This window comes from Polypterus senegalus, chromosome 10 (assembly GCF_016835505.1).
Source record: "Polypterus senegalus isolate Bchr_013 chromosome 10, ASM1683550v1, whole genome shotgun sequence".
In the NCBI taxonomy this organism is placed as follows: Eukaryota; Metazoa; Chordata; class Cladistia; order Polypteriformes; family Polypteridae; genus Polypterus; species Polypterus senegalus.
Window position 1 is genome coordinate 135,840,716 of NC_053163.1, and position 26,875 is coordinate 135,867,590.

The 26,875-nt window shown below is 42.2% G+C and overlaps 1 protein-coding gene across 1 annotated transcript; it reads left to right on the forward strand.

Annotated features, from left to right (window-relative positions):
* The first annotated feature begins 12,684 nt into the window (after window positions 1-12,684).
* Window positions 12,685-26,364, forward strand: LOC120537683 (mast cell protease 1A-like). Its single transcript, XM_039766788.1, has 5 exons — window positions 12,685-12,771; window positions 13,430-13,589; window positions 16,925-17,057; window positions 24,313-24,567; window positions 25,887-26,364. Exons 1-5 carry the CDS (start codon window positions 12,702-12,704, stop codon window positions 26,070-26,072), a joined length of 804 nt encoding a protein of 267 aa, XP_039622722.1. The 5' UTR covers window positions 12,685-12,701; the 3' UTR covers window positions 26,073-26,364.
* Window positions 26,365-26,875: the final 511 nt, after the last annotated feature.

Genomic DNA, 26,875 nt, shown 5'->3' on the forward strand with positions numbered 1-26,875 from the left:
GCTAATTGTCATTATTAAGATAAAATTTAAGGGAGCAAACTGCACAAAAAGGTATAGTAGCAGGAAAATAACTAAACAGAGTTAAACATTTACAGCTAGAGCAAAATACAAATATTTCCAAATGACTTACAAACGTAAAAATTACACTACTACAATTTTGTGAATGAAAATAAGATCAAAGAAAATAGGACCAGCTAATGAAACAAGATCAATCAGAAGTGAAATGACTGTCTGACTCAGTGACGTGCAGTGAGGTTCACGGCTGGTGAGGCACGGACTCTTTCAGAGTTAGATTTACAAATATATGAACCCAAAAGAGTAGCTTATTCACTATTCAATTGGCAACCAGCATACACATTAACTACTGGTTATGTTTCGTATCTCATCAGAATTCTTTACAAACACATAGGTGAGGTTCATATTTGGCTAAGAAAGAACGTCACATTTATAGCAAAGGGAGAGAGCGCACTTACTCCTCACCCTCCATGTGCTGCAAATTTACCATTGCAATTCCACAATTCACACTCATTCAATACAAATGAAAGTATAGAGTGGTGTAGAAAAAAAAGACAGATTTCAATTTTAACCTTTTGAAGAACAGCAGCAATGAGCACCTGTTGGGCTAACATGAGCCCTCTTCAGTGCAGCACGGTACTGTCTGCCTCACCTTGTGCCTTTTCACTGCCATTTTATGTCCGATTAGCAAGACTAAATATGTCACACACAATCATTAAAGAATTTAGCTAGATAGCTAGATTGTGGAAAGTTAGGGTGTATAATAAACATGTCTGCAAAAATTATATTGATGACATAAAGAGAGACAGCAACAGGCACATGCCAGTTTCGTGAATCAACCCCGTGTGTGAAGGAGAGTGCAGTTTGAGGTGAGGTGAGGCTTGTCGCTGCCACACCTTACGTTTCTCCCCTGTATTTGAACAGCAAATGTGCCAATTCAGTGGTTTTTCACTATAAAAATAATCAAAAGTACTGGAATCACATAGAAAAGAACATTTATAGCACAGACCAGTGGACACATTTATTTTATGTTATCATTATTAGTTTTTTTTACTTTTCATGATGACTGGTCAGACTCATCTGCCTCCCCTGACCCCATGGCCCTGCTTTGACTGGGAAACATTTGTAGACACAACTTTTATTTCAAGTTTGAATGATCAGTAGATTTGAATTTGAGCTTACAGTTGGAAGGTCAGCTGGACCAAATCTTATTAGGTAGAATTAAGAGGCAGGAGAGCAAACAGAGGTAAGATATAAAGAAAAGAGAATGCTGCTGTATACAGACATGGTAAAGTGAGGGCACCCCATCACATACAGGGCACAAGGAACCCATAATTCATTCCACAGAGGGAGAGCAAGGCCCTTGTTTTGTTTGTTCTTTCTTAATGCTTTGTGTTTCCCTTTTTGCTTTCTCGTACACAAAGTATAGGGAAAGAAATGTAATCATCCACAAATTCAATTTTGTGATTTTGATGAATCTCAAAGTTTTAGACCTCCCTGAGTCTGATTTACTTTGCCATAGGGAAAGTATTGTAATTGTCCAAAAATTTGGCCTCAAGATTTTGATGAATCTTGACATTTCATACCTCCCTGAGTCTGAAAATACCATTTTTGGAATTATGTATGTGTGTGTGTGTGTGCGCATGTAAACACAATAACTTGAGTACGCATTCACTTAGGTCAACCAAATTTTGCATACAAGTATTAGGTACAAAACGTAGATTTCTATCAACTTTTGAGCTTTTTCCGCTAACCGGGAGTGGTGCCATTTTATTTCATGCAGCTTTACTTTTATAATAATTGCTCAATATATTATTAATTTGATTTGATTTGTTGTTTTGGTGATTCTACATTGGCCCTAGTGTGTGCTTGGAGTGTGGGTGTGTTTGTGTGTGTCCTGCGGTGGGTTGGCACCCTGCCCAGGATTGGTTCCTGCCTTGTGCCCTGAGTTGGCATGGGATTAGCTCTAGCAGACCCCCGTGACACTATGTTCAGATTCAGCGGGTTGGAAAATGGATGGATGGATGAATTTGTTGTTTATGGTTTTTTAATGTACATAACATAAAAATAAGATCATTGTCTTGTGGTTTACTCCTCCAATATCCATCCCCATATCTGAGTATACGAAAAAGTCTAGGAGAGACCACTCCCGAGTTTTGAATTTATGACTGTGTTTGAACATTTTGAGCTCTTCTGGCTTTTTACTCTGGGATGAAGAGACCCCCAGTGGTGTCACTCATTAAGATATAAAAGTACTGTGTGTTCAGTGATTGAAAATAAAGCAAAAGTACTGTGACCCTTGAAACGTTTTAAAAAAAATTTGTACATTGTAGTTGCCTAAAACTCCAGTTTTTTGTTGGCAATGGACAATGATTTATTTCCTGATGGGTTTTCCCACACAAATATCTGTTATCATGACTGATATGAGAGTAATTAAAGAGTTTCAGTTTAATGGTCATCACAACAATGAATTCAGATTTTACTCCTGTCTCAGCACATGCTCCCAACCTTCTCTTCTTCCTTCTTTAAACACTAAGGCATTTCCATAAATATTAAAAAATGCATTAATTCAGCTCTACTGGTATAGTTGTTGTGGTAGCCGGCCCCGACACATCGGTGCATGCAGTTCTTAATCAACACCTGGAAGTACTGCCGGAAAGAAGTCGTCAAGCACCTGGAGCACTTCCGGGTGCCTTATAAAAGGAGCCAGCAGCCACTACTCGGGGAGCCAGAGTTGGGGGGAGGAGGACAAAGCTTGATCGGAGTAATGAAAGAGAGAAAGCCGAGAACTGTTTTGTGCTTGTGCTGACCTTTGTTGTGCCTGTGGGAAACAGGGAAGGTGTTTCCCACGAGGAAAAATAAAAAATAAAATGTGTGTGCCTTGAACTTGTGTCCCACGCTTGTCTCTGTTGGGTTCAGGTAGCAGTGCCAGCCTGGGTGGTCCACACCAGTTACAGGATTCATCTGACTTTTCTATTTCTCTCCAGCCAATTATTTGCTCAGCTGTTAATGAAATCCATTATTTAATTCTATATTTTTTAAGTGCCCTGATTCTGCCACACGAGTCCTTTTCAAAATTGATTTTCTTTTTGCAAAGATTGCCATCCAAATGCTTTGCCAACCTCAGCACATCAGCATTTCACAGACATTTATTTATTTATTTTTTATTTTCACATTGAGATGCAGTAGATATTGAATGAAAGCTACAAGTACAGACAAGATCTGAGTTTTTCTGTGCAAAGGGGAGCAAGTTCAGGATGCCATGCTTTGAGAAACCTCTAGAGGTCACTGTAAGTTAATTCCACTAACCTTTTAACCTACCTTTGAGCTCCCCAGAGACACTTACTTATTCACAGTATAGAAGAGAGGTCTGGCTAACAAGGGGTTGCCAAGATGAGAGCTGGCATGAGAGTACCTCAGTGGGGACCCTGCTAATCACAAAGAACCTCTGGCTGCCATTATGACTCAGTCACCATGATTGCTGTCTTAGCAATAAATCTTTCAAAGGCATAATAAACAGAAAAATTGTGATAGGAGCTTGAGAGGTTCCAGCAGGAGGGCAGCACATAATGCCTATTAAAATTTGCGAACTTCTTGTTCAACCTGTGGCAGAGTAAGATGTTTGAGGATTGACTGGAGATTAGACAAATGACTTCCTGAGAAAGGAAATCCTGTTTTTTGACAAATGTCAGTGCACAAGGTGTTTTCAAAGCCTAGCTCTTCAAAGTCTCCACAGGGGCTAGAGGAACAAAACCAGCAGTGATAGAGCTCTGACTTGGGGACGTTACAGCTTCACTTGTGAGGGCTTAGGATGTGGTTTAAAGTCCTCTCTTTACAAGTTCAGAAATGAGCCTTGTGTTGTGAGGTATGTTGGGAAAAGACTTAGCATGCAGGAGGAAGAGAGAAGAGAAGAAGAGAAAAGGGAGATTGAGGGCTTTGAACTGGGAAGGTGGAGAAGGGTAGAATGGGCAAGACATCTTCTGCCTTATAGATCCACTACCCTGGGTTCAAATCCAGGCCTGATCACTGTTAGTGTAGCATCTGTATGTTCTTTCCATGTTTGTGTGACTTTTTCTCCAGGTTTTATTTTCCCCCCCTGACTCCGACTTGGCTGGCTGAGATTGAGTGGCTCCTTTTATCCATGACTTCTGGTGCTAGTGCATAACCTACTGGAAATACTTCTGGGTCAAATGGAATTCCCTGAAAGTAGGGATCGTAAATTGTGCCAGTTCACCCTGGTGGCCCCCATGAAAACCAGCAGGGCTGCCCCACAGAACTACAGGTCCCATCATGCCCTGTTGTGTGCCTGTGTGGGAATTCTAACCCAGTAAGGCTGCCATCTAGTATATTAGGGGAGTAAAATTTGAGTAGTGCTCATCTCTCTTGGTCCTTCCATTGCACTGACCTCCCTGCTGGGTAAGAGTTCCTATTCAGTTCTGCCCATGCCGGCCCATGTGTGCCATCCATTACACAGGACATTAATCGAAAAACTTTAAGATTGCCTTACAAGAAAGAATTCTTCCTCACCAAAGGCACATTTAAATTGAATGCAAAATCTTCTTTGCACCTGTGTTACAGATTTAGATTCAATGTATGCCATAATGACCAACACACGATGAGGCCATGAAGCATTTGTTCATGGCCAATGAAACCATATTTAGCATACAACACTGCCAAGACACTATATATACACCCACCAAATTTACACAGCCTTCATACCACCCTGGAAATCATCACACCCTTGTCCTGCACCTGTTATTTTCATTTTGACATTTCAAACAACCATGATAGCAATGACAACACAGGAAGTCCTAACTCTAAATAGCCATTTAGTTCATTAATGTTTATCTAACCACAAGTTTGAAAAGGTTGTTATAAAGCAAATATTTTAAAATAAAACTACTGCAGTTAAAGTGCTTAAAATCTGCCTTCATTTGAACAGTGTATGCTGTTAAAAGTTGTGCTTGGTACCTCACAGCTTATCCTGGCAACACCGGGCAGCCTTCAGTTCATCATCATGAATGACACCTTGGCTCTTCTCTAACACCCCTGTTCTTAGTTGTGTTCTTCAACACTGTAAGAATGTCATTGGATTTTTAAAATGTTAGGTTTGCCAGGACATAAGAGGCACAGGTCTGCATGCCACCCACACACAATTTTTTGTAAGTCCGCTTATTCCAATACAAGACAAAGAGAGACAGACTTATGCTCAAGGCAAGAACCATCTCTCTTTTTTTTATTGATTTTATTGTAATCATTCCATACAAATAGATCAATTTTTACAAAAAAAATAGGACTGAAAACAAATCAACCCCCACCCCTCAGAATCATTTCTACACAGAACTACAGTCTTTCACGAGACACAGTCAGTCAGGCCAAAAAGAAACTTGTCAGCCATCCTGAGCTGCATGTCTTTGGACAAGTCTTAGAGAAATTCCTCAGAGACACAGGAAAAAACTGAGGATGCTTTTGTTAAACACAAAATATATACAGTCTCAGAACAGTAAAAATATTTGAACTGACTATCTGCTCCTCTGCACTCCACATAGAACATCAACTACAGCACCCTGTATTGGGAATTTGTACAATGTAGTTGCCTAAAACTCCAGTTTTTTGTTGGCAATGGACAATGATTTATTTCCTGATGGGTTTTACCACACAAATATCTGTTTTCATGACTGATATGAGAATAATTAAAGAGTTTCAGTTTTATGGTCATCACAACAATGAGTTCAGATTTTACTTCTGTCTCAGCACATGCTTCCAACCTTCCCTTCTTCCTTCTTTTAACACTAAGGCATTTCCAAAAATATTAAATTAATTCAACTCTGCTGGTATAGTTGTATGTTTGCTAGGAATTTTATATCAGTTTTAAAATAATAAATATAAGGATGCACACATCAATCCTTCTGTTTTCAAAACTGCTTATCCAGTTCAGCTGCATGAGGAGTTGGTAACCTAACCCAGCAGCATTAGTGCAAACTTGGACATAACCTTAGACAGGGTGCCAGTCCATCACAGGGTACCCTTTTGTACACAGTCATTCTGGGTCTAATTAGAGAGACCAATTAACGTAAAAAAAAAACCTTTGGGATATAAGAAGGAAACTGCAGAATCTGGGAACAACCAGTGCAGACATTGGGAAAAATTGTTACATTTTGTAACAACTCAAACACGGGAAGTTGGCCTAATAAGAAAACAACACTAACCAATTTGCCATTGTGATGGCCATTATTTTATCCATCCATATTCCAACCCGCTGAATCCGAACACAGGGTCACGGGGGTCTGCTGGAGCCAATCCCAGCCAACATAGGGCACAAGGCAGGAACCAATCCTGGGCAGGGTGCCAACCCACCGCAGGACACATACAAACACACCCACACACCAAGCACACACTAGAGCCAATTTAGAATCGCCAATCCACCTAACCAGCATGTCTTTGGACTGTGGGAGGAAACCCACGCAGACACGAGGAGAACATGCAAACTCCAAGCAGGGAGGACCCGGGAAGCGAACGCAGGTCTCCTAAGTGCGAGGCAGCAGCGCTACCACTGCGACACCGTGCTGTCCCCATTATATTATATTATATTATATTATATTATATTATATTATATTATATTATATTATATTATATTAAATTATACTAGCAAAATACCCGCACTTCGCAGCCGCAAAGTACTACCTTAAAATTTTTATTAAGAAGAAAATTAAACCTTTTTAAACTGAGGGAAAATATACCAATAATTATTTGTTAAGGATCTCTTTGTATGCCACAAGTAGTGCGCTGAGCTTACTCTTGAGCATGCAATGTACAGTTGGCCATGTGAACAGTAATCTTGTTTCAAATCTCACACCTTGGATTGCTGCTGTCATAATCGGTTTGAGTTTCATGGTTTGTTTCAATTACGACAGTATTTGTAGGACTTGTTTTGAAGAGACGTTCGGCATCTGCAAAGAGTTGTAAGTATACAACCGGTTTCGTTGATAACTTCATATCCAGCTTTTGAGAGTTTAAACATTCATAAACATCAAAGTGTCCACTACTGAAATCGTCACCTGTGAATCTAAGATGTTTAAGAGGCATTGGCGGTCATCGAAAGGTGTAAAATATTTGGCCATTTCGGTACACTTGAAAGCGACAACCGAACAATTCAGCGGCAGCTATCAACTCACATGCAGAACCATAGGTGAAGGGCTTAAGCATTTCACTCTTCTAGTGCTCCTGTGTAGTATAATTATCTCCTGTACCGTCATCAGTCCACACCTTGAACCTGTCCCAGTCATTCAATACATAAGACACAATGTTCCTCCGAATATCAAGAGTGAGCCTGATATGGTCGTGCCATATGTAACAAAGAGAATGGAAAAGGCAGGTGCCATCTCTGGGCATGGAAACCACTCGGTAAGTGACAGTTCTTTGATCGATGGTGATCACCTCGATAGACATGTTAATGGGGGTACGGTTGGAACGATAAAGGAAATGGGTACCTGAACAATGTAAAGTAAGTCTAAAATACCTACACAATAACTATAATCGTAATAAATGAACAATAAAACAGCGGAGAAGCCGTGGATTAAATAAAAAGGCTGCAGTTATCAGCAGGGAGATGTGAATCCCATGGCAAAGCAAGGAAGGGAATGTAGAGACTAGAGCGACGGACGGCCTTATATAGGCAGGCAACCAACAATGTGGGAGGCGCTGGAATGGGGGACCCAACACCACCTCACACAGTGACCGAGCTGCAGGCTATGGCTATCATACCACTGAAATAAGTACGTACAATGGTTTCGGTTAGCGCAGGGAAGCCGCCTACCAAATTTTGTGAAGATGGGGCCATAAATAAGAAAGTTCAACATGGCGTATGTTGTCAACCGTTATGACCGTTATGCGTAGAATTTTGAAATTAAACCTGCTTAACCTTTGTAAGTAATCTGTAATGAATGAGCCTGCCAAATTTCAGCCTTCTACCTACACGGGAAGTTGGAGAATTAGTGACATTGGAAACTTCAATATGGCGGCTGACAGTGGCATCATACCACTGAAATATGTACGTACATCGGTTTTGGTTAGCGCAGGGAAGCCACTTACCAAATTTCGTGAAGATGGGGCCATAAATAAGAAAGTTCAACATGGTGAACGTTGTCACCTGTTATGACCGTTACGCGTAGAATTTTGAAATGAAACCTGCTTAACTTTTGTAAGTAAGCTATAAGGAATGAGCCTGCCAAATTTCAGCCTTCTACCTACACAGGAAGTTGGAGAATTAGTGACGTTGGAAAGTTCAATATGGCGGCTGATAGTGGCGTCATACCACTGAAATAAGTACATACATCGGTTTCGGTTAGCGCAGGGAAGCCACCTACCAAATTTCGTGAAAATGGGGTCAGCCTTCTACCTACACGGGAAGTTGGAGAATTAGTGACGTTGGAAAGTTCAATATGACGGCCGACAGTGGCATCATACCATCGAAATAAGTATGTACATTGGTTTCGGTTAGCGCAGGGAAGCCGCCTATCCAATTTTGTGAAGATGGGGCTATAAATAAGAAAGTTCAACATGGCGGACGTTGCTGACCGTTATCGACCGTTATGACTGTTACGTGTAGTATTTCGAAATGAAACCTGCTTAACTTTTGTAAGTAAGCTGTAAGGAATCAACCTGCCAAATTTCAGCCTTCTACCTACACGGGAAGTTGTAGAATTAGTGATGAGTCAGTCAGTCAGTGAGGGCTTTGCCTTTTATTAGTATAGATTATATTATATTATATTACCGTATATGCTCCAATAGTGGCCCCCAGCGTTTATTTGCAAAACAATCCTTGGCTCTGAGCACTTAATAGAGACCGGCTGCTATTAGAGACCGACCATTATTAACAAAAACCTTCAGAACGCAATATTTTTTTTGCGCGTGTTAGCACATGTAGGTACACAAAAATATCCGCTAATATTACAAATAGCTACTTTATTTTAATTTCACATGCTGCATAAGACTGTTAAAGATAAATGGCAATGTCTTTTTGTACCTTTCGCTGCTTTTCGTCGTCCGAATCCGAAATGATGGCTTTGTTGTTGTCCAGTTCACTATCGTCTTCCTCTTCTTCAAGGTTTGTCTGTATCTTGGTCAATCCAGCATGAAAATGAAGCAGTTTTAGAAAACCGGTATATCCGTATTTCTTATATATGCAATGTGCTGACATACACATGTATTACACACGCAAAGATACAGACGCTTACAATATACGCCAGTAGGCAAATATCAAAGACCCAGATACTGTTAGAGACTGGCTACTATTTGGCCGCATCACCTCTGAAGCCCGGCACTTATTAGAGACCGGCGACAATAAGAGACTCTGTATTTATTGGAGCATATACGGTATATTATATTATATTATATTGCACCCTGCAGGTCATTGTTCATGTGAGGTTTACAGTATCTTGTAGAGTGAAAGAATAGATTGGCTGTGTGTGGTTATGTGTTTGAAAGGGCCCTGTGATGTGATGAACTGGTGTACTGTCTAGGGCTGTTTCCTTTATTATGCTTGTTGTTGAGAGATGGCATCATCAAATAAATCTAAATTGGATTGAAGAGGCTTGAAAAAATAATATTATATTATATTTTATCACTGCTGCCTTTCAGTAAGTAGCCTGCTTGCTTGAGTTCTGCATGTTCTTCCTTTGTCTTTGTGAGTTTCTTCCAGGTTTCCTTGCCACAGTCCAAAGATATGCCAGTTAGGTGGACTGCCAATACTAAACTGGCCCTAGTGTGTGTGTGTGTTTTCACCCTGAGATGAAATGTGCTTTGTCGAGGTGTTGTTTCTCCGTTAAATCTTATGCTTGCTGAGAGGGTTTTAAAAGTGGATGGCACAGGGGTAATAAATGCAGCAGTTTCACAGGCCTAACGTTCTGAGTTTGAACACCATGGCAAGTAATTGTGTGAGGTTTTTCCAGGGTCTCCCACTGTCTATGTGAATGTCCCTCTCAGTTCTTTGGCTTTCTCCAACACTTCCAATGATGCGCAAGTTAAGTTATTTGGTGCTTTCAAATTGGTGAGTGTTGGTGTGCTCAGCTATGGACTGGTGTTTTGTCCAGGATTGTTTCCAGGCAAGAACCCGATGCTTCCAGATCCACATTGCAATGCTGAACTGGATTAAGCTATGTTGATAATATTATATTATGTTATACTAGCTGTACCCCGTGGCTTCGCCCACATAGTAATGAAACAGGACAAACTTTAAAAATCAATAGACGTTGGCACTGTATCTGATCGTGTTCAGCTCTGACGGGAGAGTGTTCCCCGTGTGGGGAGAAAAGCACATGGCCGGGATATCTCTGGGAATCAGCAGCTACCCTCTAAAATACATGGAGCTCTGATTTCTCTCTCAAAAACATCAAACGTTGCTCCTTAACAATCTGTAGATGATAATGTCTGTTCAACAAACAGGTATTACTAGCTAAGCAGAGGCAAGGTGCACTCCAACACGTAGACTAGCTCGAACAACGGGTGGCAAGTGAATTAGGAAGGCCCACAGCCACTCTGTTGGATTTGCATAAATACATTGGTGCCGCAAGCGAACTCTGGTGCTGAGCGCGATGAGAGAAGTCGCAAAGACAACCAGAAAGTTCAAACAAACTATGGAAAACAACCCAATCTAAATCCGTTAAGTAGTTCTCTCCTGAAAAGTGGACAGATATACAGACAGAACGCGCTTGGACCATGAAATTTTTATGTTTTGATTTTATTGAAATCACACAAAATTCCATACAAATAAAATAATTTTTACAAAAATAGGATTGAAAACAAATCAACACCCACCCCTGAGAAAGAGAGCTAGGCCAGCAGAGTAAAACTTAAAGCTAGTAAAAATAAGTAAGTAGATGGATTAATAAGTGAATAAAGATACATGGAACAGAAAAAAAAGGAAAAAAGAGGAGAAAATCTGCTTCCTCAGTTCTTTAAAAGCTTATTCTAAAATGTTATTGATTAGATCCTGCACAGATTCTCTAAGTGAGAATTTGATTTTTTCCAGTTTCAAATAATATAAAACATCAGTTACCCACTAACTTAAAAGAGGAGAGTTAGGATTCTTCCAGTTGAGCAACATAAGTCTATGTGCTCATAGTGAAGTAAAGGCAATCACAGTTTGTTTGTCCTTCTCCACTTGAAGCCCCTCTATGAGCCCACCAAACACAGCTGTTAGTGGATTAGGAGGGATTGTGGCACCAAGGCTGTCTGAAAGGCATTTAAAGATTTTGGTCCAGAATGATGTTAATTTGGTCCAGTGAGGCTAGGACTTGATTGCAGCGTTAGCAGGTTGGATCTTGCCCTGGAAACATTTTGGACAATTTTAAGTGAGAGAAATGCGCTCGATATATAATTTTGAGTTGAATAATTGTATGTTTTGCTCATATGGAGCTCAAGTGGATTCTCTGTATTGCTACTTTCCACTCCTTTTCTGAGATGTTGAGTGAGAGATCCTTTTCCCACTGTCCTCTTGGATCTTTGAAAGGGAGGGACTGTAAAATGGTTTTATATATTACAGAAATGCTCTCGGAGTCCTTGAGACTGATCAATATTTTTTCCGACATAAAGGTAGGTGGGAGGTGAGGAAAATTGGGCAGGTTCTATTTAACAAAGTTTCCAGAGAAATGCGTTGCTGGAAAGTTAAATTTGGAATGTAATTGTTCATAGAATGCAAAAACGTTGTCTGTGTACAGATCTCTAAGTCATTTACTCCCAAATGTTTTTCTCACATTATAAAGTGCACATGTTTGAGTGGGTGGAAAAAGGTGGTTCTCATGCAGAGGTACCACAGATAAAAGCTTATTTATCTTAAAATACTTCTTACATTGGTTCCATATTCTGAGTGAGTGAAGCACCAATTGGGGTGTTAGTATATTGGCGATAACTTGCATTTATTGGGGTACAAAGCAAGGAACATAAAGAAGTGCTGCAGGATTTTATTTCTATTGCGGACCAAGCCTGTGTGTGTATTCATCTATTTGTGTCAATGTCCAGGTTTTTATAGTTTGTATATTTGCTGCCCAGTAATAAAACTGAAAGTAAGGTAGTGGATCATTGAGTAAACAAGAATAGCACTGGGCTGCAATCCCAACCCTGAGCACTTTCATTAATACCTGCACACTTACTGTAAGCACACTGGAGTTCAATGGCAGCTCCTTTAGTCCAAACAGTGCACAATATGATTGTATTTCTATTTTTCAGTAAATGCTGTTTTTTCACCAGTTAAAAAAACATCATATGATCTTATCACAACTCTTCTTTTATTTAGAAGCTATGATATCTGCTATTCATGGAGGCCTCCGGTGAGCCTGTTGTTTGTCACCCCATGATACAGTGCCATACTGCATAGATGCTGATTAGGCTACAAAAATGCTGAGCTGTCCAATGTGCACATCAGAACTGGCACTTACCTTAAAAGGAGTTAATAATTTGCACAAATATCAAAATATGGTCTGCCCCACCAACACCACTAGTTATATGTTCTCCCAGTGGACTCTTTGACTGATTCATCATCTAAAATTGAACTATCATTTGTAGAGACAGGAAATGCTATCTTCCCTCTTCTATACATTGGCTGTTGCTGTGGTGTGTGGTTAGTTTAAAACTGCTCAGCACCATCGCCCCAGTATAAAAAATGTGATCTGGGAAGTTGAGTGACAGAGATGTTAAGACACAAAGCCATGCTAGCAGTCTGCTGGAGCACCATCATTGCCGCTTGCCTTGGACTGGCAGGTAAAGTGGGATAGGGTGGGATGAGATGTTGGGTACTTCACGCATGAATGGTGGTAGTTCTGAATAATGTGAACAAGTACACAGTAATGACCCATTGGATAAAAGAGTAAAAACTGAAAAGTATGTTAATTTGAAAATTGCTCAAGACAGAATATTATTAGTTTTTTTTTCCCATTGACTCATTGATCTGACTTTGGTTTCCGAAGGTGTGCCGCACAGTTTAAAGTGACACACCAGAATGCAGATTATTTAATGACATTGCACCTCATCTGTTCAGGTGGAGGGCCAGTTTCCGATTCATGTGTCATAAATAAAAATAATATATTTTTTATAAGAATAGCAGCTTTCTACCATCTTCCACCTTAAACTGGTGACCAACAGAGTGACTGTGACATTCTACTTTTTTTCAGTTTCTACCCTTAATTCTTGATGTCGCCAAAATGCTAGCCAAGACTGTAAGGACGAGTGTGACTGTAATCTCAGTGGATGACCATCTTGCGCTGTTTTTAATGTTTGTATTGTTTAATCTTCCATGAAAAGCTAAGAGGACAAATGAGACTTTTTTATTCAAAAAGTGATGGGGAACAATGACATCCTTGCACTGATCAACACTGTAAGATTTCTGCTCAATCTCACATAGGCATTTCTTCTCATTTAGGTGTCTCAGCTGAGAAAATCATTGATGGCAAAGAGGCCATACCTCACAGCCGACCCTACATGGCTTTCTTGAAGATTAAAAGAGGTGAGCACTTTTACAGTTGTGGAGGCTTCATCATTCATCGAAAATTCATCCTGTCGGCCGCCCACTGCAGTGGAGAGTAAGTGAAATCATCTGCTTAATCTCTTAAATACGACTTCATATTCAGATTACAAAGATACATAGGGGAGATGGAGGAGCCTCTCCTGACATTGGTGGGTGCAAGGCAGGAGCCCACCCAGCTTGGGGCTACGGTGTATCACAGGCATCTTCTTATTAAAGACACTTACTGCAATACTTTAAACAAGCAAAAAGAAGAACAGCAGAAGGATTTAATACAAATGTCAAATAGCTATCAAAACAAAGTATATGCAACTTAAATGGTGTGGACCACCATGGGGAGTACCAGCCACCCCAACCCCGTCACAGACAGACGTGGGACACAAGTGCAACACACAGGCTTTTATTTTTTTTCTTTTTCCACATAGGAAACGCCTTCCCCTCATTCCCACTTATACAGCACAGTCCCAGCACAGCACAAAACACACTTCTCTTTTTTCCTTCTCTCTTTTCCTCTACTAACTCCTCCTGGCAAGCGTCATCTTCTCCCACCCAACCCTGGCTCCTGGGGTAGTGGCTGTTGGCTCCTTTTATAAGGCACCCGGAAATGCTCCAGGTGCTCAATGACCTAGTTCTGGCAGCACTACTGGGTGTGGCGGAAGTGCTGCAATTAAGGGCTCAGCAGCAGGTGCACCACCCCCTGGTGGTGCCCACAGACCCCAACTGGGCTGAACCAAACTCCAGCTCCCATGGAGTCCTGCGGGAGTCTGAGGCACTGCTGCAAACCAGGGGGGCTGCCACCTAGCACTCCAGGGGAGGTAATGCTCTGGATTTACTCTCTCCCTCTGTCCTTCTAGCATACAGGCATCCCAGCCGGGCAAGGGCTCTGGCCATATGCCACAACCTCCATATAATAATAATAAATTCAGATGGCAATAGCTTCCATTAATTTGAGAATAACTGGCTTCTTAATATAGTTGGGGTCAAATGCTTGATGTACAGAAGGAATGTGGCTAATTTGCTATTTGCTTGAGGTAATTAGATTTGGGAACAGTTTTAATATGTTTACTAGATTAGATCAGGTCATTTTATAATGATAATTGGCTAAGCCACACCACATGCACTTCAGAACAGGTCATCCACCTGAAGCTAAGTATGTTCGGGCCTTACCAGTACTTGGATAGGAGACCAACCAGGAAAATAAGAGGTGTTGTTGGTCTGCAGGGGGCCTTTACCCTGTGGTCTGTGTGTGGATTTCAATGCCCCATTGTAATGGCAAGGATACCATGCTGTAAAAATGACACCATCCTTCAAATGAGACATAAAACAAATGTCCTGACTCTCTGTGGTCATAAAAGATACCTGGGCATGCTTCATAAAGAGTAGGATGTATTCTGATGTCCTAGCTAAATTTCCCAATATGGCCAAGTCATTCTGGCCCCCTAATCACCCCCTGTCTCTAATTGGATATCTCTCTCACCCCTTCACCAGTTAGTGTGTGGTGAGTATACTGGTGCAAAATAGCTGCCGTCACAGCATACAGGTGGATACTGAGCATTGCTGGTGGTTGAAGTGTCCCCCCCCGCACTCACTATGTAAAGTGCATTGAGTACCTTGAAAGGTGCTACATAAATGTAAAGAATTATTATTATTATTATTATTAAGAATCCCCAAAGTGTACAAGCCTTGGGTTATCTGAGAGGTAACGTGTCTTAAGGATGCTTTTTCAAATTTTGATCTTTATGATGTTTAGTTTTTACATTGTAAGTACTCTGAATAAGCACATGTTATGATGAGACATGTTAAAAATGTTAAGATTTGTACAAAATTTGTTTAACATGTCATAAGAGTTATCTACTGTTTTAAGGCTTCATTAGACCCTGATGATGAAAACAAGATGCTGAAATGTGTCGGCCTGAGAGACTTCACTGAATATGAACCACTAGGACATTTTGTAGGGAGTTTTCTTTTTCACATCTGAGGTTTAATGTTTCAGACACTTACAATTTTGAGAAGACTCTTAAACTGATTGATCCCAATTTTAATGAGAAGCCCATCTTTTTCAAATTGCAAGCTTTTCAAGTTCAAATATTTTATGTTTTTATGGATGTTTAAGATAAATTTGACTTCTTTGAGAAAGTTATTCTACTTTTGTCTTAAAATCATTCTGTCCTTCCTGTTATTGGCAGTTTGCCACAGGGCACACTGAAACACATACATACAGTGGGACAAGGTAGTGTTGGCAATTGTACCCGCCTTTATAATGTGGAATAACATGAAGGTACTTTGACATAGCAACACCTGTATTGTATGTGATTTTTCAGTAATGCTTTTGTCAATTATTTTATGTTCAGTTATTGATTATTATGGTCTGCGTCTTTTGGGACATATGATGTCTATAGGGAAGGGTGTGAATATTGAAGGCTGTACGGGGAGTTAGTTGAATAGTGTTAGTGAATAAGCAGTATTAAAAATGTTATTCTGAGTGTGTCCCTGCTTCAGCCTTAAGAACACTACAACCTGGACATGAGGAGAACAGGAAAAAACACATACACGTCACCGAGACAGGGATTTGAGCTAACTGTTCTACTACTGTGCCTCCCCAATTATGTCTGTATTTACTCAACTTTAGACCGGGAGCACCTAATGTGACAACTGATTTAATGAGAAGACAAAATCTATTGCATGCAGTTCAGTATGTAGCAGCTCCTTCACCTCATAATTAAGAGACAGTTTGCTAAGTGAAGTGTCCAGTAGCCTTATTGTGAACAGACTAGGATCCCATCCATCCCTCCATCCATCCTTCCATCCATCAACTGAACCCAGCCATTCTTTCATTTACTTTATCCAGCTATTTAACAAACTCCTATTTTGTTCATTTACTGAACAATTTATGTAATTTAACTTCAGGTTCAAGGTTTATAATTATTCTATCACAAATAATTGTATACTTGTGCTGTAGTTATTGACTGTACGTTTTTCAGGTAGAGTCTTAGACATGATCACATTTACAACTGTAAATCAAACAGAGAGTGAAGAAGAAGCCTTATGGCTTATAGGCCATTGCCTTAACCACTTGGCCACACTGATTTAATCATTATCCCATGGGGTGATTCTGTAGTGCTTGTAGAATGTTGACATTATCTGCTCTTATAACCACCTCTGTACTTTCTTGGGGGTAATTGATCTGGTGACTACCAATAGTTTAATGAAAGCAACATGTAATTAAGTAACTATTTAAAAGAATCAGATTATGGTTTTAAAAAATGGATAGATAAGAGTAACATTTTAGCAGGTGTTCTGGCCTTTTTAATTTTGATCCACCCACTATGAATGGTCACAGGATTGCTCTCCCTATACTCTTTCCTGATTCATCTGATGTTTTCTGGTCAACAGACATATCACTGCACTTCTGGGGGCTCATAATCGCATTGAAAGAGAGAAGTCCTGGCAGGAGATTCCAGTACAGAAAATCATTGTTCATGAAAAATATAATAAGATCTTAGAAAATGACATCATGCTTCTCAAGGTGAGTTTTGGCACGGGCACAGAAAACAGATAGAAGGCACAGCGGCCCTGTGGCTCCAGTCTCCCAGATACTTCTTCAGACATCTTAGTTTTAAGTAACAGGAAGCTGTCCCCTAGCAAAGGGTTGCTTTGACAGGTATATTTGCTGCTTTAGCAGACAAAGGTGGAGATCAAAAAAGGGTGGCACAGTGAGGGATACAAACATTTGAATCCTAATTATAAATATCCCAGCATGCTCAAAGGAAGACACTCAAAAGCTAGTTTTGCTTCATTGGATTGTGTGGCTAGAGATAAGTCCTCAGTGTGTTGGCTACAGGGCAGATGGTTGTGGTGTGTTTCCCATGAGCTTCAGTGATTGTGATTGTGGCTCATCATTCATGTAACTGAAGGTGTAGAATTACTTTGACTCATTTGTTTATTTTCTAAACCTACTCATTTCAATGCCAGAGTGTCTCAAAGGTGACAGAGACTCTTTCAGCAGCACAGGAGAGAAAGATGGAACCAAACCTAGATGTGAAGCTGACCCATCTACATACATAATGAAACCCACACTTGTACTTACTCATACCTGACCACTTTTGCATTTTGTCATGCAAACATACAAACTGCATTTGACCACTGTGCAAGTAATTAAATCTGTGTCCCAGGACTTCTAAGGCATCATCAGTAAGCACTGCATGATCGTGCCCCCATATCTGGCATCTTCTTCATTTTAACTAATGGTCTCGATAGTAGGAAGGACAGACTTCTGCAGCCCGAAAGGACATCAGAAGACCAAAAAGTAAATAGAACTGGAGCCTTTATTACAAAAACACGTAAAGTGGAATTAGTACAAGGAGGACACAAAGTAGATGACCGAAAATAAAAATAAAAAACCTACTGGGACATCCTACAAGAGGGCTTGAGTCCCTGACTGCCTGGTGGGGCGGTTTAACCTCTTGCTCCCACTCCTTACACTCCATTAGTTTGCCTGGGCCTGATTTTGTTCCATATGTCTTCCTGTAGTCGTTCCGGGTGTCTCTGCATTTACTTGCATTCAGAAATATGCCTGAGTCAGTTTTTATGCAAAAGTCGAGATTATAAAACCTTTGCTTGGCATGGAAATTGGCTTAAAGTGACAGAAGGATTCAGCCATCTATAAAGTCTAGAAAGACTTTTATGGTGTTGGCAATGTAGCAACTCCAAGCAGTACGGCAATGCTATGAACAAAAAATCTTTCATTTCATATTTCAGTTACACATCAGTAACATTTTGATGTATGTCCATCCATCTAGGGATCACAATATTTTTGGGTGATGGCTTCTATAATGTAGGGTCCAATTCAGCACACAACTCCAAGAGGATGACTCTAGGATGTCTAAATCAGCTTATTAAGTCAATGATAATCACAAAAAAGGACACAAATTCCATCTATCTATCTATCTATTGTGGACTGGGACCCGGACACAGGCAGACGGACAACATAGTTCTACCCAACACACTTTTATTTACAGTACTTACAGTGTTCAATTCAGTGCACTAACCCCAGTGCCTCCAGCACCGATTCCCCCCAATGTCCAGGCCTCACTCCTTCAGTGCCTTTCTCTTGGCCGCCTCCCGTCCTCTCTCCAGCTCTGTCCTCTTCCACTCGACATCCACTATCGACTGAAGGGAGGCGGCCCCTTATATGGGAACCCGGATGGGCTCCAGCTGCTTCCTGGCACTCCCTCTTGGACACACCCCTGTGTGGCGGAAGTGCCGGCTGTGCACCCGGAAGCCAGGTGTCTCCTGTCTTCTTCTCCCCAGCACTTCCTGGTGTGGTGGAAGTGCTGGGCTCCAGGGTTCCTCAGGCACCGGGGTGCCGCCTGGCGGTGGCCATGGGTCCCTACAGGGCTGGGCTTCCAAGCCCTTTACCTGAGGCCCCCCACATAACCAGGGCGGAGGCCCCCTCACGGTCTGGAGGAGGCACAAGCCCTCCTCTGGTCCTCCTGGGCGTCCCGGCCGGGGAACACACGGGATATTCCGGCATCGGGGCGCCGCCTGGCGGTGGCCACGGATCCCTACAGGGCTGGGCTTCCATCTATCTATCTATCTATCTATCTATCTATCTATCTATCTATCTATCTATCTATCTATCTATCTATCTATTAATATATAATATCCAACGTCTATCTGTTTGTCCGCTTTTCATGAGAGAACCACTTAACGGATTTAGATCAGGTTTTTTTATATAATTTGCTTGAACATTCCGGTTGATTTTGCAAGTTCTCTCATTGCTCTATGTATCATAGTTCACTTGTGATGCCAATCTGAGAGAGATGCTGCGGGCCAAGGGGGTTGGGGGGGTCTCTCTTCACTCACGCGCCAGCCTATGTTCGAGTTGCTCTACCTCTTGCCACATGTTGGAGCGTACCTTGCCTCCGCTTATCTAGCTATACCTGTTTGTTCAGCAGACATTGTCATCAAGAGATTGTTAAGGAGTAACGTTTGACATTTTTGAGAGAGAGATCAGAGCTACATGTGTTTTAGAGAGTAGCAGCTGATTGGCAGACATATCACAGCCCCATGCTTTTCTCTTCACACAGGTGAAGCTCTCCCGACAGAGCTAAATACGATCAAATACAGTGGCAACGTTTGACATTGGAGCGTGCCTACCTTCTACTTGGCCAGATTACATTTTTTTTTATTGATTTTTAATGTTTGTTCTGATTCACTACTACATGGGCAGAGCCGCGGAGGACAGCTTGTTAACATTATTTTAAATGACAGAAAATACTGCGTTTTTACATTTGTTTGTCTACATATTTCGATTGAGGCAAAATAATCATCTTTTTTATTTGAAGAATTTAGATAAGCATAGCATATCATACAACAACATGGGAGCATAACATTAGTGATTTGAAAGTTGAAGCGTTTTCTGTTATTTATATGCTTCATCAAAGAGACAGATATCACATTTTTCCTTTTTAAATATTTCACAACAGCGGTGTGTGCAGACGTGTGAAAGACATTTTCTCACATCACCATGTCGCTGTTTGTACAGGCAAGCATAAATGACTGACAAGCACACACTACCGTTTCAATCACTTGTGTCGACGTCTGAGGGTCCATTTTGCCAACAGGATTGTGTTTGGGTGCGATAAAGATGAAAATACACATCCATGGATGATTTAGCATCAATAATTCACCTAAGTTGCAATGTTTGGACTGTGTAAAAAAGCTAGCGCAAAGCCACATGGACAAACGTGAAAACTCCTCGAAGGGATAATCCTGGCCTCCTTAATAAAAGGCATCAGCATTAATACTGAGTCACCATATCCCGAATTGGTTGATTATTAACTGTGGTCTTAAATATCTGGCATTTACTTTAGTAGCAGGTTCGAAAATGGATGGATGGACATATGTCAGCTGGCCCCCTAGCCACTGCTTAAACTCTGCCAAATATCAGTAGTATCTCAAGTTCACCTTCACTGAAGTTTAAACAACATGGCCAAATTTAAATAGTAATTAGGTCATTAATATTCAAAAAGAGCTTTTTTAAGCCATATGCATGGTTAATGCGAAACGAGAGTGCATGAACACATAGTTTTAAGTTGATTTTAGATTTATAAAGGAACTTTTTGTGTACCTGGCATAGGTATGGTTTTATGAATCCAGCTTTTTTTTTTCTTTTTGGATGTACTTCATTTTTACCTTTCTAGCATAAGCAAAATTTTAGTATGGAATCAAAGCAAGGTTTTCTATATGAGGCCCCTGAATCCTGAGTTGTTCTCTCATGTAGCCTTTAAATTATTGATAAAGAGTAACTAACTTTACCATACCCCCCAAAGTAGATGAACAAAGAAGCAATGGTCTCTGGCCAGTCTCCACCAGAGTTGCCATTAAATGGACAACATGACCAAAGCCTTTCTAGTTTGTGGCCACTTACTGTTGGGTAGATGGTCCTGTAAACTCTTGTCAGATATAAATGGTCTTTCTCTTTAAGGAGAGGGTCCAGCTTCAGCTGGGCTGCCTGCCCTCCAACAAATATTTCCATCCATCCTCTTCTGCTTATCCAAGGTCGGGTCACGGGGGCAGCAGCTTGAACAGTGAGGCCCAGAATTCCCTCTACCCAGCCACTTCTTCTAACTCTTCCGGGAGAATCCCAAGGCATTCCCAGGCCAGCCGGGAGACAAAGTCCCTCCAGCGTGTCCTGGGTCTTCCTCGGGGCCTCCTCCCGGTTGGACGTGCCCAGAACACCTCATCAGGGAGGCATCCAGGAGGCATCCTGATCAGATGCCCGAGCCACCTCATCTGACTCCTCTCGATGCGGAGGAACAGCGGCCCTACTCTGAGCCCCTCCTGGATGACTGAGCTTCTCACCCCATCTTTAAGGGAAAGTCCAGACACCCTGCGGAGGAAACTTATTTCAGCCGCTTGTATTCGCGATCTTGTTCTTTCGGTCACTACCCATAGCTCATGACCATAGGTGAGGGTAGGAACGTAGATCGACTGGTAAATTGAGAGCTTTGCCTTATGGCTCAGCTCCTTTTTCACCACGACAGACCGATGCAGAGCCTGCATCACTGCAGATGCCTCACCAATCTGCCTGTCGATCTCATGCTCCATTCTTCCCTCACTCGTGAACAAGACCCGCAGATTCTTGAACTCCTCCACTTGGGGCAGGATCTTGCTCCCAACCCTTAGAGGGCACGCCACCCTTTTCCGGCTGATGACCATGGTCTTGGATTTGGAGGTGTTGATTTCCATCCCAGCCGCTTCACACTCAGCTGCGAACCGATTCAGAGAGAGCTGAAGATCACGGCCTGATGAAGCAAACAGGACAACATCATCTGCAAAAAGCAATGATCCAATCCTGAGTCCACCAAACTGGACCCCCTCAACACCCTGGCTGCGCCTAGAAATTCTGTCCATAAAAGTTATGAACAGAATCGGTGACAAAGGGCAGCCCTGGCGGAGTCCAATTCTCACTGTAAATGGGCTCGATTTACTACCGGCAATGCGGACCAAGTTCTGACACCAGTTGTACTAGGACCGAACAGCTCTTATCAGGGGTTCCAGTACCCCATACTCCTGGAGCATCCCCCACAGGATTCCCCGAGGGACACGGTCGAACGCCTTTTCCACAAGTCCACAAAACACATATATACTGGTTGGGAAAGCTCCCATGCACACTCTAGGACGCTGCTAAAGGTGTAGAGCTGGTCCACTGTTCCGCGACCAGGACGAAAACCACACTGTTCCCCTGAATCCGAGGTTTGACTATCCGATGGACCCTCCTTTCCAGAATCCCTGAATAGACTTTTCCAGAGAGGCTGAGGAGTGTGATCCCTCTGTAGTTGGAACACAACCTCCGGTCCCCCTTCTTAAAGAGGGGGACCACCATCCCGGTCTGCCAATCCAGAGGCACTGTCCCCAATGTCCATGCGATGTTGCAGAGGCATGTCAACCAAGACAGTCCTACAACATCCAGAGCCTTGATGAACTCCGGGTGTATCTCATCCACTCCCGGGGCCCTGCCACCAAGGAGTTTTTTGACCACCTCGGTGACCTTAGTCCTAGAAATGGGGGAGCCCACCTCTGAGTTCCCAGGCTCTGCTTCCTCATTGGAAGGCATGCTAGTGGGATTGAGGAGGTCTTCGAAGTACTCCCCCCACCGACCCACAATGTCCTGAGTCAAGGTCAGCAGCACACCATCCCCACCATATACAGTGTTGACACTGCGCTGCTCCCCCATCCTGAGACGCTGAATGGTGGACCAGAAACTCCTCGAAGCTGTCTCAAAGTCATTCTCCATGGCCTCCCTAAACTCCTCCCATGCCCGAGTTTTTGCCTCAGCAACCACCGAAGCCGCATTCTGCTTGGCCTGTTGGTACCTATTAGCTGCCTCCAGAGTCCCACAGGACTAAAGGGTCCTGTAGGACTCGTTCTTCAGCTTGACGGCATCTCTCACCACAGGTGTCCATCTCCGGTCAACCGCCTCAACAATAGAGGCATGGAACATGGCCTATTCGGACTCAATGTCCCCCACCTCCCTCGGGACGTGGTCGAAGTTCTGCCGGAGCTGAGAGTTGAAACTACTTTTGACAGGGGACTCTCCTAGACGTTCCCAGCAGACCCTCACAACACGTTTGGACCTACCAGGCCTGACGGGCATCCTCTCCCTCCTACTTCGAAGCCTACTCACAACCAGGTGGTGATCAGTTGACAGCTCCGCTCCTCTCTTCACCTAAGTGTCCAAGACATGTGGCTGCAGGTCCAATGTCACGACCACAAAGTCGATCATCGAACTGAGGCCTAGGGTGTCCTGGTGCCAAGTGCACATATGAACACCCCTATGCTTGAACATGGTGTTCGTTATGGACAATCCGTGACGAGCACAGAAGTCCAATAACAAAACACAGCTCAGCTTCAGATTGGGGGGGCCATTCCTCCCAATCACGCCCTTCCAGGTCTCACTGTCATTGCCCACGTGACCATTGAAGTCTCCCAGGGAATCAGTCGAATGCCTTTTCCAAGCCCACAAAACACATGTAGACTGGTTGGGCAAACTCCCATGCACCCTCCAGGATTCTGCTAAAGGTGAAGAGCTGGTCCACTGTTCCGCGACCAGGATGAAAACCACACTGTTCCTCCTGAATCCGAGTTTCGACTATCCGATGGACCCTCCTCTCCAGAACCCCAGAATAGACTTTTCCGGGGAGGCTGAGGAGTGTGATCCCTCTGTAGTTGGAACACACCCTCCGGTGCCCCTTCTTAAAGAGGGGGACCACCACCCCGGTCTGCCAATCCAGAGGTACTGTCAACCAAGACAGTCCTACAACATCCAGAGCCTTGAGGAACTCCGGGCGTATCTCATCCATCCCCGGGACCCTGCAATCAAGGAGTTTTTTAACCACCTCGGTGACCTCAGCCCCAAATATTTCCACCCTAAATAAATTTCTCACTTCCCTTGCTGATGGCCCTGCCGATTAAGCATAAGAGGTCACCAGCAGAACTGCAGTTGTATTCACCCCAGAAGGACCTCCCCTACTTTCTCCAAGGCTCTCAATAACGTTTAAGTAGATCCTATCAACTTTATGCTTCCCTTGCTCTAGTAAACTTGTGCCACCTGGAGATCCCTTCATTAGCTGACACTACGCAGTTAAGAAGACCATGATTTCTTCTCAGTTTGATCTGAGAGTTGAATTAAGTGGGACTCTGTTAACACTGCAAGTCAGTTAGCTTTGGGGACTGATTAGACTAACCACAACATGTCTTTAATTCACTTTAATCAGCTGCAGCACAAAGCCATATGGACAAGGGAGGTGCAACGCATCAAGATTCCAAACACATCTGTGGACATCCGTCCCAACACCAGCTGCTCTGTGCTAGGATGGGGCAAAACAAACAACAATGGGAGCAGCAGCGATGTGCTGAGAGAAGTAGAAGTCAAGGTTCAAGACGTTTGCAATTGCAAGGCCGCAAGAAAATTTAACTTAACAGCCACAGCAATCTGCGCACGAGGCACCGGCATTAAAGGGGTTTGTAATGTAAGTATACATCTTAGCTTCAACAAAAACTCCCATTGATAGAAGGAATAGATGGCAGACATAGAATCCATGGTTGTTATATACCCCAGTAGGCAGAAAAAGAGAGATTGTGGACAGCAGAGCTTAGCCAAGGTCATGGGTCTTCTTCCAGGACAGTTTCTTCCTGACTGCAGAAAAGAAACAGACATGTGATTTATTGAGCAACCTTGAATGCTAACCCCTGTGTCCCTAGTTAAGTCGTCTGTTTACTACCCACACGAACACTAACCTTCACACAAAAAGTTAGGATTTGAATTATGCACTGTATAATTGTGACATGGTGCTACTAATTACTATTGTATGTCAACAAGATACCCAAAGTGTACTGGTCACTTAGAGAGCAATTTTTGCAAAAGAACTGCAAAAGCCAATAAATACAAGCACTCACAATTCTTAACAAAGTACAACTACAGTTGGGTGACACAGTGGTTAACACTGCTATTTCATGGATTCTGCGTCTTAGATCTAAACCCTCTGGTCATTTGCACAGCTTGTGGAATTTGCATGTTCTCTTCATGTTGTGTTTGTTCAGTTACTCTACAGGGTTTTCCCCCACATCCAAAATGTGTGCATATTAGATTAATTTCAAAACATTCAGAGGTGAATGACAGTAGGCTTTGCACCCTAGGAACCAAGTTACCTGAACTATTCTATAACATTTCAGTAATTATTTACCACTCTGATGCTGATATTTCTGTTCATAAAAAAGGTCATTACAATAGCAATTGACGAGAAGAATTCATAATTAATTGCAGAATTACAGTATTTGAGGGTTCCTCTAGAGTGCCTCTTTCTCTTGCACCATTTGGCTCAAAAACTAATCAGCACATTGTCATCTCATCACAGGCTTAAGTTTCGAGTTTGGTATTTTCCATCCAGCTGTTTTAGCTCAGACCGTCCTCAAGAAACTCACAGACACACACACATACACAGAGACAGGCACACACTCATCATCAAGATATCAATGTTTTTGGTATTCAGGGGAACCTACAATGTTGAGATCCATTGAAAACTGGACATTGAAATCTTTCGCTGACTTAAAACTTTCCCCAATAGACAATAAGTTATGGTGGGGGAGGGCGTAAAGCAAAATTATGTAAGTGATCATGAATGGGTCTAGCAATGAACTGGTTCCTGCCAGGACCTGCTTCTACAACTAGTCTGAACTAGGAAGCCAGAATTTTGATAAACGTAGAGTGGAAAGGAAGTGACTCGTTTGGTATGACCATCCTTTTATTTTTCAGATATTCTAAATGAAAAGTCCTTTATTTGTATTTCAGGGTGACTCTGGAGGTCCATTGGTCTGTCCAGTCAATTCAGCCTGTCTGCCAAAAGCTGTGGGGATTGCATCATTTATTTATGCTAATGAAATGAAAAAGTGTGAAGACCCTAACAGCGATAATGTGTATGTGAAAGTGTCTGCCTACCTGGAGTGGATTAGAAGGAATATCAAGGCGAACCCATGATGGTGAGGACACCACACTGAAGTAAGCCATCTGAGCTCCCCAGCAAAGATCTACCCGCTACCATGAGCATATATACCATGCCACTCACATCCACAATGTGCCAGCCTGCATTAGTGAAAGGAGAGCACACAATGACTTAGTCAGCATCCCGCAGTAATGCCAGCTAATAAATATAACTGCCTGCCAGCTTGCATAAATAAAGTTTTCTGTCTCTGGTTTATGAGTTCAGCCTCAACTTCTTTAAGAATATGCAACTCAGTAGAATTAAACTTTACATGGTTTCTAAAGATAAAAAGTTTTCCTGGTTATTTAATACACTTTATATTCACTGCCATTCATGAGAGATTCTGAGGCCCTTTTGTCTTCACCACTCTCACCTTGATTATTTAGACAGGCTCAGCTTTTGTTAGTGGCAAGGCTCAGAGGTCACAGATTTATACTTAATTTATACTTAAGTTCAAAGTATGGAATATTTAGGAAAAGAAAATTGATAAAAAACAAAAGCACATCTGTTTTTTTTAGTTACATGCTTTTTGATTATGTGGAAGACGAATGTTCTCTTCGTTCCCTTGTACTAATTCATGTCTGAGAAGTAAGCTTTACGAAACCAAGTAACAGCATGCTTTGTTTTAGCAAACAGAAAAATATTTGTACAAAGGACTCAAGGTCTGAGCATTCCACACATGAGTCTGCCTTATCACGTTGTCCCTTAGCTTACATCTGAACGCCATAACAAAAGGGGCCAAGAAATCAAGTTGCACAAGGGGCGTTAAAAGGGCTAAAGGTTTGTGTATAATAAAGTG

Excerpts from the sequence above, each read along its gene's own strand:
- LOC120537683 (XM_039766788.1), top strand. The coding sequence starts at position 12,702 with ATGTTAAGACACAAAGCCATGCTAGCAGTCTGCTGGAGCACCATCATT. Across the intron at positions 12,772-13,429 it reads CGCTTGCCTTGGACTGGCAG|GTGTCTCAGCTGAGAAAATC; the intron begins GTAAAGTGGGAT and ends CTTCTCATTTAG. Across the intron at positions 17,058-24,312 it reads ATGACATCATGCTTCTCAAG|CTGCAGCACAAAGCCATATG; the intron begins GTGAGTTTTGGC and ends CACTTTAATCAG.